The sequence below is a fragment of the Poecilia reticulata genome, chromosome 3, assembly GCF_904066995.2.
Source record: "Poecilia reticulata chromosome 3, P_reticulata-male-v2, whole genome shotgun sequence".
NCBI lineage: Eukaryota > Metazoa > Chordata > Actinopteri > Cyprinodontiformes > Poeciliidae > Poecilia > Poecilia reticulata.
In genome coordinates, this window is record NC_088832.1 from 6,700,321 (window position 1) to 6,712,337 (window position 12,017).

The window sequence follows — 12,017 nt, forward strand, 5'->3', positions numbered from 1 at the left end:
TTATGGGAACTTCAAAGCTCGTCCAGGCTCGGTGAGAGTGTGTGTGTGTGTGTGTGTGTGTGTGTGTGTGTGTGTGTGTGTGTGTGGGGGGGGGACTTTTATCAACCCACGTCTTTATGCCCTGAGCTAAAAGCTTGTCTTTGCCTGCTTCTCTCGTGGATACAATGCAAATAAGTCGCTGCAAGAAGGAAGGACCAGCCTGAGCCTAAAGGGAAGGAGAAGAGAGCAAGACGATGAGCAAAAGCTGCAGGGAAGGTGAAGCTGCAAATGAAGAAAGCAATCTCAGTCACCCTTTACTTTTTAGTTCAGCAGTAAAAAGTAAAGGGTGGATTATTTTTTGTATCTTACCAAGGCTTTTTCTACTTTGACAGTCGGGCTCACCTCCATAATTTGCAGAAAACAAAACACTGTACTGTCCCTCACATATTGGAGACAGAGATGTCTTTATTCTGCAGCAAGCAGAGGATTTGAGGTTGGGGGCGGTGTTTGTGTTAACTAGTGGTGTGTGCTGGATAGCACCCGCTTCAAGCTTCATTGATTCACTGTTGGAGAGACCCGGTGCACAGATCATGTTTGGGTCATCCCAATTAGAGACGAACTCAAGGTCTTTAATGAGGAGAGGGGATGAAAGGGCTTGCCAATTACTCTCTGGCACTTTGTTCTGAAAACAACCTGGTGCAGTCAAGACCCAACTTGATTAACCTTCAACGGCTCTAACATTGTTTATTCTTTACGTGAAGAAAAACTTGAAAGGGGGTGGAGGGTGATAATTAGTGCACATGATGCGTCAACTGCCTTTTCATAAAATGCTATTTTTACGCTTCAAGTGATACCCTTTTGATTGGGGTTTATTGGGATCAACAGTCCAGTGTCACAGGCGTTTTGCTACGCAGGGCCGCTTTGACACAGACTGAATGCTAAATGAACGCACATGGTGTACTTGAGTGTCTGGTTCACAGAATGTAATGCAAGTGCTAACGTTGAAACCCCTCTTACTTGGAATCCCACACGACAACAAAGAAAATCATAGATGTAACAGGTCTGGTCCTTCAGTGTGTAGCATACAGCCACTTAGAAAAGACAACACATCACACACAGACAGGTTTAACTCACCAACATTCAGATGTCAGGGGGGAAATTTGTTAAAACCTCTGAAAATCAAACATGAGCCAAATATGGCCGGCTTGGTAGAATGGAAGAATGATTATCAGAGAAAATGGTAAATGGCCTGTACTTTTATTTCATTTTATGAAGTCCAGAGGACCCCAAAGCACTTCACACTACATTCAGTGATTCACCCATTCACACACTGATGGTGGCAAGCTACTGAATTGTAGCCATGGAGCAGTCCGACAGAAGAGAGGCTGCCATTAATCAGTGCCACTGGGCCCTCTGACTACCACTAGGAGGCAAGGCGGGTGAAGTGTCTTTCCCAAGGATTCAACAACAGAGGTTGACGGAGTAGGGATCAAACCGGCAGCCCTTGAATTGTGGAACAAACTTTTACCACTGTCATCACCATCTTCTCATGAAAAGATGATGATGCCAACAAATAGAAAATGCAAAAAAATGTCTCGGGCCTAGAGCAACATGCTGAAATATCAGGCGTAGATGTCAGATATCTCCCGATGTCCTTCTGGGCGGAGCAGGTCACTATTCACACCCCACAAACAACAGGAATATCTCATAAGATTATCCTTAGAGCCATCATGATAATCATAGCATCTTCAAGATTGTAAAAAATTGGTCTTATTATCTTGCCATGTGAACGAGGCAGAACTTCCTTTCTTGTTCAATGAAGTTCAATCTGTGGTCTCTAGAGATGTGGTCCACTAGACCACACAAGCTTTTTACTCTGTGCGCGGTCTGACAGTGTTGCACCAACCCGTCATGCAACCACCCACGTCCCCGCTGTCCGACCGTGACATTTGCTGCTTTCCACTTGAACGATGTGCTAAGACCGAGGAAGAGGTAAAAAGCAACAATCAGGCGAAATGCATTGATGTACCAATTGCAAGTTGATTTCATGCCTTATGAATGTGGGATTAGTCATTATGGAAGGCTTCTACAACGTATTTGAATCTTGACGTGCTAACAGCTTGCAGGAAGCGCTACCAGCCCACCAACATCTCTGTTTTCATCCTCATTTCTCAGGGAAGGTTTTCAGATAAAATCATCTGGTAACTTTGTGTAAAAAAAAAAAAAAATCAGCATATTTCACACATGCAGGTGCAGTCTGTGACCGCAGCAATGATAAACGAGACATTGCTTGATGTAGAAACTGACTGACTGAATGTTTATTGCGGCCTTACTGTACTGTGGCCTTAAATGGAAGAATTGCACTAGCATGAATCTAAAGCCAGCGGAGGGTTTGGCATAACTATGTTAATGAATTATCGCCGTTAATTATTGATGCCATTGTGAATGTTCAGGATGTCATCTGTTGCTTCTGGCTGGTTTGATGTGCTGCCTCCACGCACAGTGTCACAATGATGCACAGCTGAGCCAGAAAATGTTATCTGCATGGTGTGTGTATGTGTGTGTGGGAGGGGGCTGCGGTCGGACAGATGATATCAGCACTCCCCCTCTGAGAGTCATACAGTTCACAGCACAGGAAGTGATGTAGTAGACAGTGTTAACAGGAAGCTGGTTGTTTGGAGTAGTTTACATTGGGTTCTCTCCACGTCTCGTAGATTTGTCATTATTAAATCAACTGTTCCTTCCTTTCGATTACGGCACGGCGAGACTGTGAGGCAGTCATCGTTTGATTTGTTTCTCGTACGTCTTTGTTTCTTTTGCTGGAATTTTACTGAGGAAAGAAGAACACTGAAAGTTAGAAAACTCATCCAACAGGTTGTATGTGACTGCACTTTGTAATCGGTACTCGTCACCTAACCTGACCTCATGACAAACAACTAAATTAGCAACGGTGATACACATTGCATGTTGACGTTATTAAATGCCATTGATTATGGGTATAATGATACGCTCCGCTCTTAAGACGAGGCAGTGTATGGATCCGGATTCAAAAAAATAAGATGAGATGGTGGTTTTAGCAACGTTCATGGGAAAATTAAGAATCTCCAGTATTTGTCATTACAAACAGAGTAAACATCTCACTGATTTTGAATTGTGTTTTGAAGCTTCTGCAGTCAGCATAGAGTGTTTCAGTCAATGACAAACCTGCTAATTGTGCTAAAGGCGGAGAAGCAATTCACCGTTCCAGGAAAACCGTTCAGATGCCGTCATCAGTGGCGATGCTAACTAGCTTAGCATTCATAGCAGCCTGCATTGTGGGAAACTAGCTGTTGCATAGATGAGAGTGTGAGCAGCGCATACTTGAGAGTGATTGACAGCGGTAAGGCTCTCCTCCTGGCTCTGATTGGTTGGTTCTGACGGAGCAGTGTGTTTCATTTACCATTTCCGTAAAAGAGCATTGGGAGAATACAAAGAAGCTTTTTGTTTTTTACTGATTGTCTCATGTTGTACTGTCATGATTACAGTTTTAACAAATGTGTAAAAAAAACATTTTTATATAAAAGTTCTCCACAGCAGTTTTAAATTTAAGTAAGATTCAGAAGATGGTGTTGGATGTATAAGGTTATCTCTACAAACTTGTTTAATTATAAGATCTGCAAATCAATTTGACCAGAAACAATGGGGTTACGGTAATTACATAAATATAATATTTTCAACTTACCAGCATAAAATGGTGCCTGTGTGATTCGTCATTGTAAAAGATGCATCTTTTCTAATGGTTTTAGTATCATCATAGGTCTTAGTAGAGCTCAGTTTAGCAGATGTTTATGCGAGTGTTGGTTATCTTCCAGTGTTCTGGGTCGATTTTTGCATCAGCCGGATAGAGTTTCTGCCATAGTAACAAATTGCATCCACATTGATCAGGACACGCCGTCTGGGAGGTGAATGTAAAAAGAGTTGTGGGACACGCCTCAGTGTTGATTCTCAGGCTGAAGCCGATTTAAAGTCGCTGGGTTCTGTTCGTGTTTAAAATACTCTATTCACAGTTCCAGAAACAACTTACCATTCCAGTTATTTTTCAAACTAAGTATGTCTTTTTATGGACTTAATAATAATAGAGACATACGTTAGTTAGACAAGTTACAAAATTAGTCATTAAAACATGACAGTGTGTTAAACAATAGAGACACTTCGGTCCCTACGGTTTCCTGTAGTGCATTGTCATAAGAACAGTGTGGTTTTACACAGTGCATCACCAATAACATTTCTTGGTATTTATTGTCATTGATAAACTGTTGCAGCCCTGCGTGTCTTTGGACCATATGAGTTTGTTCCAGCCCACAAAAAGCAGAGCATGATCTCCTCAGACAAGAACTGATTTAGCTTGAAAATATTCAGTGGAACATCATTTAAAAGTTCCACCTTTCCACTGTGTATAGAAATCAACTTATTTTTCTTGTACAGTGACAGGAAGATGGAGTACCTGGAGAGAATCATGCAAACTCTATGCAAAAAGTTTGTGGAGTGCCTATCCCGTGTAAATATCTGTGTCGGTCCTGATATTGGAAATAATTCTGTATCGGTGACCATTTGCCTGATCCATAAAGGCAAATCTATTCAGTCTAATTGCTTTTTGGTCTGAGTGACATCATAATTTATTATTTATTTGACATATTTAGAATTCCTAACTACACTTTCTGAGGCATTTCAAATAATATTTGTTGTAGCTCATTTCTAAATTTTTACAAGTTTCAGTCTCTTTATTTGTTCTACATTAGCTGTTATGCTCTTAATTGCACTGGCTGAACAAATTAAAGTTGTTTTTACATGTTTGACCAAATTTGTGAAGCTATTGGTGTAAGTGTGCTGTACTGGCACAGAGTTGTCAAATAAATTTGTTATTCATTAAAAAGAGAAACATTTTAAGTCAAGTCAGCACTGATTTTCTGTATCAGATCAGTATCTGTCGATATGTAACCTCAGATATCAGTATTGTAAGTGAAAAACGTGGATCGGTGCGTCCCCTGGTGGCAACAAGATTCAAGGGATACAAATACTTTTGCAAGGCGCTGCGTCCCACAATCCATTTACTTACCAAAGACGAACTCGAATGTCTAATATTTAGCAGAGTCCTGCTATCATATCAATGCAGCAACTCAGTTACTGCGGCCCTTGAAAGGGCCTTTTGTGTTTCACGGACTATCATACTCGATCAAAGTGATACAAAGTGTTCTTTTTCACCACAACAGCGACTCTAAGATGTCATCCCGTCAAGCACGTTGAGGAAGAAACACAGCTGTGTTTGAAGATAAAACAGATTTTTTTTAATCTTCTCCCTCAAAATATTTTGGTTTTTCCATCCAATCATCCAGATTGTAAAAAGGATGAATCTAAATCCTTTATATGTAAGGAGCCTTTATCTGCAAGGGGTAATAGCAGAGAAAATGGCAGATGCATTATAAATATTCTCTTCATTTCTGTTTATTTTTCATTGTGTGGTATTAGGTGACCATCACTCTGCTATATTGTCTTTCATGGAACACAAACCATGTAAATCAGCAAATAGTGGTCAAACATGTTGATGTGATGAAGGCCCATCACATTAGTCCAATCTCAGGAGGGGCTGGGGGGCTCAAAGGTCTGCAGACGTCCAGGGAGGTTTTCGGTTTAAGCCTGGCTTCGTCTTGCTTTCTAGCTCCTCCCAGATCAGATGAGATTAGGGAAAGTGCTAAGGAGCTCTGAGGGGGCAAGGCAGAACATAGAAACACTGAAGAAGAAGAGAGGAGGGACGCAGCAGAGCAGGTGGGTGCCGGTGCAGGGAGGGAAGAGAAATGAGCAGAGAGCATACTGGTGCATCCTGGATGGCTGCTGCAGACGGAGGAGTGTTTGGAGCCCGCTGTCTGAGGTTTGACACGGAGTAGACAAGCAAATGTTTGGTTATTTTTTGTTTAGCTGTTTGCTGTGTTTAATGCAACATCCAGCGACTACAGATTCGTGGGCAAACAAAAAGAAACTGAAGTTTTCAATATAGTATGCTCTGTTTCCTGCTGTTAAAGCAGGGTTTGCACACACCCTTAAAAAGTCTTAAATTCATGTACCTAAAACGTAAGGCCTTGAAATGTCCTAAATTAATTGAAAAACAATGTTGACCTTAAATGTTAATCAGAGGTCTTACTTTTTTTGTGGCAGGACTATTTAATCATATGTATTTTTAAGCAGCTTTCTTTTTTCTTGTGGGACTTTATTGTTACGCAAAAACTTGAGGAACACACAGACATGCTCATTGCGTTCTGTGACTCAAAGTGGTTGTGGCTACTGAAATGAAATGAAAGCTTTTATTGTCATTGAACTGAAAATTCAGGATTGAACTGAAGATGGTACAAATGATGAGAAGAATCAAAATAAAATAAAACTAGGTGCTTATATACTCTTGCTGTTAGCTAGCTAGCACTTACCCATGATGAATGTAAAAAAGCTTGCTAGCTTTACCCTCATTAGCTAACTAGCACTTACCCATGATGGTAAGTGATTTTTACAACCAAGCTAAAAGGACATAGCTAATTAGTTTTATCTCTGCTAGTCAGATAGCTAATAAGAGTAAAGCTAGCTTTTTTACGTTCATAATGGGGTAGTGCCAGTTTATTGCCAACTGGCTGGGCGATGTCCGTCTTAAATGGGTCACTTCTGTCGCCAACTCGTATTATTTGTTTATTTGTGTTTTTTTTTTTTTTTTGTGCCTTTCTGTCATGATAGAAGTACCAAGTTTTATTCTTAATAGTCTTAAAGAAGTCTTAAAAGGTTTTAAATGTGAGTTGCTGAAACTTACAGAAACCCTGTAAAGACTCTGTGTCTGTTGACAAGAAGCTGGTAACATTTCCATTGTTTTACTTTGATGGTAAAGTGACACATGAGGATGGAGTTTGGAGGAAATGTCTGAAGTTGTTTTGCTAATACTTAGTGTTTATTCAAAGTCAAGGAACTCACAATTTTCTCCCGTAAATGACATTAATCACAAAGGTAAATGCAGATGATGATCTTCTAAACTCCCATCATGTCTGGTTAAAAAAAAAAGCATCTAAAAGCAATATAAGCTGAAGACGGGCTGTGATGGAGTGAAAACAGGACTTGTTTGACTCTGTGTGTGTCTCTCTTTCAGCAGACCAATGGCGAGCTGATGCCGGTGTAACAGCAGCTGACGTTGGGACTATGTGTTAAGGATTGCCTTTTGAATTTTTAACCACCTTGAGCCCGTTGGTATTCCTCTTCGGCTGTTAGTGGAGTTTGTGTCGGCCATGGGGAGGAAGAAGATTCAGATCAGTCGGATCCTGGATGAGAGGAACAGACAGGTCGGTGCCTCCTTCCCTGTCTGTCGTCTTACGTTATTTCTTCTGATTACATGTTGTTTTCTGGAATACAGAAAGTAACGGCATCATCTGTGCTTCTGAACACCTGTGCAAAACTGTAATTTTACTGAGAAAACCAAGAAAAAAACCCCAACCCATCCAGCTTTGAAATGGTCTGATGCATGATGTGGTGGAAAACACATCATGTTCTCCTGAAAACATCCGATTTACATCTGTAGAAGAGCAACTGGAACAGGTGGAGCTGGTGTTTTAGAAGAGTCTCAGCAGGTTTGGTGATGATGTGCTACAGACCGAGTTGAAATCTTACATCTAGAGCTGAGAGGATTAGAATGGAAAAACAAATGTTTACTCGTGTACTGTAATATGGATAACTAACATCATGTGCAGTGATGCTAATCTGTGTAAAAAGTTATTTACTGGCATACCTCTAGCTACAGTACCTAATCCAGCTTTTACAGAAATGCAATACCCAGATTTTTTCACTGATTCCCAACTTTCACAATTGTCACATTTTGTTGCATTACAGCCATACATTTTAGTGTATTTCATTGGGATTTTGTCACAAACCAATGCAAGGTAGCATACCCGTGAACTGGAAGGAAAACAATGATTTTCAAAGTCATTAAAATCTAAAAAAAATCAAGAAATCTAAAACCAAATGTTTTTACTCTGACACTCATTCATTAAAATTCAGCAATCAGTTGATTTAAAACCAATGTATTTAGTAAATGGAATCAATCTGTATAGTATAAGTTTAGTTGAAGGTTTCAGAGGTTTTTTTTTTTTAGAGAACCTTGGGGAACAAGCATCTTAACATAGAGCAGACAGGTCAGGGTGGACGATGTGGAGAAGTTGAAAGCAGAGTTAGGTTAAAAAACAAGAAGGCTTTGAATGTCTCACAGAACAGTTCAATCCATCATCTAAAAATAAAAGAACTGTGAGACAGCTGTCGACTTGTTATGGTGTGGTTGTTTAATTAAAATGACAGGCTGGTTAAGGAGAGCATTAAATGGAGAAGCTGGAGGAGCTGCAGTTTAGGCTCAATCTGTTGACAAGACGATCACAAATTCTGCCCTCTGCAAATCTGGCCTTCATAAAAGAGTAGCGAGAAAAAAAAAAACGTTGTTGAAAGAAAGTCGAAAGAAAATTTGATTACGGTTTGCTACGAGTCATGTATAGAAAAGGGTCATTTTTTGCGGTGTACTGACACATCCACCCAGATTCCCTTAATTTTGGACGATCAGCTATTGGCTGATACTTCCATGAAAAGTCGATCTTATCCAAAGATCTGAAAATCAGCAACTTTTCCCTTTTGCTCCGCCGTGAGACAGATCCGCCCTCCAGGTCACGTCTGGTGTGCTGCTCCTGCCTTGGACACACGAACCGATCCAACCTGTTGTACTTTTATCAGCTCTATGGTCACAGAGGTTTGGAGAATCGGCCGATAATTCTTAAATCTTGCCGTCTAAACCAGACTTAAGACTCACAAGCTCTTCGTATCTCCTCTCGACCACTACCCAAATGCTCTCTGACTCTGGTCGCTATGGTAACGTTTACATATCCCTTCAAAATAAGATACAGATACGCCACAAAAACAAACATTTTACTTTCGTGAAAATTTAAACTCACGATAATGACTAACGTGAGCCCTGAGCTTGTTTCTCTGCAATGAGACGGTTCCATCAGGGAGTGATGGGAGACAATGACACCCGAAGTGTTGCACAGCCTGCTTGGTCTCTACGTGGCAAAGCAGCTTGAAGCTTCATTGCCTCATTAGCAGCCGGTCGCCGCATGTTACGCAGAGCGGGCTTGTAATGTGGGAGTCACCTACCGGTCCGGGATAAATCTATTCTCCTGTCTCTTCTCTGGGCCTTTTCCCCTTTGCAAAGAAACTTTCCAAAGACATCTGATCTGTTTCTTACTCATTTTGTTGCTTGTGGGCTCAGTGTTGGCGCGCAAGTAAAGGTTTTTCAAAATAAAAGGTCCTCCAGACTCAATATATAAAACGGAAATGTTGAATTATTTCTTGCGCGGCCCGGTACCAATTGGTCCACGGACCTGTACCGGTCCACGGACCGGGGGTTGGGGACCACTGACAAAAACAGCCTTAGGCCTCCGTCCCGAGGAGCTCCTGGGCCTTTCTCTGCACCGTTTCCCTTCTGAGACAGCAGTGTGCGCAGCTGCTGGGCGGTGAGGGCAGTAATTTCTGGTTAGCAGCGTTCGGACAGCACCCTGTCATTAGCAGGGTGGGTCAGCGTCGGGGACACACAGTGGCCCTCTCTCCTCACGTCTCCTTACGTCGCCACGCGGCTGGCCGCTGGAATCCTTCACTGTCTGACTCCTCTATATATACTTATAAATATATCTATATATATATATCACCCCCCCTCAACAGCACAACAAATACCAGCCTGTCTGGAAGGATTGCACAGGCTCTGGAAATATGGATGTGGCTGGAAAATAAATATCTGGGAAGATTGTTTATATTTGATGTTTGGTTGTCTCGGCCCAAGCTGTTTGAGAACGGACACTGCTGCAGTTGTCTGCACGCGCTATCGGCCCCGAGTCTTATATTTAGATCCTGGGCTCTATTTTAGGAAGTTGGCTTGCGGTTTTGTTTTATCTGTCAAGCACATCATCTGTTTTTACACATTTTTTCTGCTTTCTCATTTTATCTTTCTGATGCACATTTCGCTTAATATATACGGTATATATATAAATTTCACATTTTATCTAAGATGCTGAAGCACTAGATGTTCCAATTGAATGATGGTAAAATACTGCCAAAACACAAAATCTTACCAAGTATTTTTTGTTTGCTTTCTAGTGCAAATATAGTAAACTTGAAATACGACAAAACAAACTTATAAGTAACTTTTCAGGAAGATATAAGAGCTTTTCTAAGTAAATAATTCTTTAATATTGATGAAAAAGTACTAGTTCCATTGGCAGATTATTTCACTTAATACTTGGGAAAAATGTTTTGTTATAAGTGGAAAACAATCTTCTAATAGAAATTGAATTTTTTTGTCAATCTTAAGGAATTATGTACTTAAAACAAGCTAACCAAAGAAGTTACTTTTAAGTTTGTTTCATCTTATTTCAAGTTTTCTATATTTGCATTAGAAATTGGACCAAAACTACTTGGTCTAAGTACTACTTGGTAAGATTTTGTGATTGAGCAGTGAAAACCACCATCCCTAATCTACCAACAGCGATGAGATGGTTATTTATTTAGTTGTGCTTTCTAACCTGAACATATTAGAGCCTAAACAGAGTCCTTAAGCTCCCCTCACCTCTGCAGTCAGTGGTCATCCAGGTCCCAGGTGAAGCGCTCCGAGTGCAGGAGGATTGGTCCCACTCAGGACTCGGACTCTGCAGAGCGCGTTCTGCGCCGGTCGGGCCAGTATGCAAATACGCTCTGATCCGCACCGAGAACCGTCTGCTCAACTGACTGGCTTTCAGGTGGTGGAAAACAACAACACGTTAAGCAAATCCCAGTGCGGTGAGGGGGCATCGGGTACCAGAGCTCAGTCAAATGCATTTGTTGGATCAGCCTGTCGTCAAAGTGGGATTATGTGCAATTTTGTGCTGCTACTAACAATTAATTGCCACATTTTATGATTAAGTGATTAGCCTACATCTCAAATAAACTAAATTTGTATACGAATTATAATATAAACAAAGTATGAATTTTAAAAGCTTAATCAAGTTAATTTCAGAGTATGAAATTAACCCTGAAATTTCATAATTGCAATCAGTCTCATTTTAGTTGAAAATCATATGTCGACAAAATTAGCAAAATGTTCAATTCAAAACCCCTTTTTGCTGCAAAAAAATTGAATAAATAGACACGTGAGGTCAGCAAGAAAATGTATTTATTATTTTTAATCTGTTAGGTTATTGAAGCACCAGATTGGTGCTCTTATACCAGTTCAGCTGTCGAGGCTTTCAGGTACCCCTGATGATTCATGGGAGTTCTGTAGAAATAAATGCTTCTTTAGAAATGTAGGCTGTGGAAAAAATGCTGATATCAGGATTTTTTTGCATTGAGATGCTATTTTAGGCTACTTTTAAACTCCATTTAAACTCACTGTAGCACAGTTTGAACACAACAGTCTGTTCCAGCATCCAATCAGATCGTTTTTTTTGTTTATTTTCAAGTAAAAAATGAAGCTCCAGTTGGCCAGGAGAAGCGACTTTGTCATCCGTTGTTGTCGTTTGTGAGTCAGATTTATCGGTGCACCACCACTAGAAACTCACAAATAGAAAGGTTGTGTTTATAATGTTCATAACCAGGTTCATTTTGACAGATCAGAATAAGGGACTTCATCAGACACGCGTGAGGAACGAAAAAAAAAAAAAATCTAAATATAACGTATGATCAGACCTTCGGTGTCAGGATCCCAGAAGGTATGATCACAGAAACATTTACCGTCAGAAAAACACCGTCTGATTCACAGCAGGGAGTGAGCTGCTCACTGTGACAGGGATGAGAGAGAACGATAGGCGTGTCACCTGGTGCTCACTGTCATCTGTAAAACAGACACTCCATACATGAAGGCGTTGAGAATATGAGTCATCTTTCCAAATGATTCTGCACAATTTATCAGTTGAAGAAGTGGGGGGATAAGTTGTTACAATAAATCTGGGATTGATTCAGTCATCACATTA

At 40.6% G+C, this 12,017-nt stretch overlaps 1 protein-coding gene across 6 annotated transcripts in view; it reads left to right on the top strand.

Moving 5' to 3' along the window:
• LOC103462206 (myocyte-specific enhancer factor 2A-like) overlaps positions 1–12,017 on the top strand; it is a 49,109-nt gene that overhangs the window by 15,467 nt on the left and 21,625 nt on the right. For 2 of the 6 annotated variants that reach the window (XM_008404855.3, XM_008404856.3), the window contains one exon: positions 7,136–7,325. In XM_008404855.3, the coding sequence (XP_008403077.1) occupies positions 7,272–7,325 (54 nt within the window). In that variant the 5' untranslated portion in view covers positions 7,136–7,271. Of the gene's footprint in view, positions 1–5,767; positions 5,885–7,135; positions 7,326–11,547; positions 11,757–12,017 lie in introns of those variants that run through there. The other 4 variants (XM_008404857.3, XM_081604996.1, XM_008404858.3 and 1 more) reach the window with 3 other exon arrangements.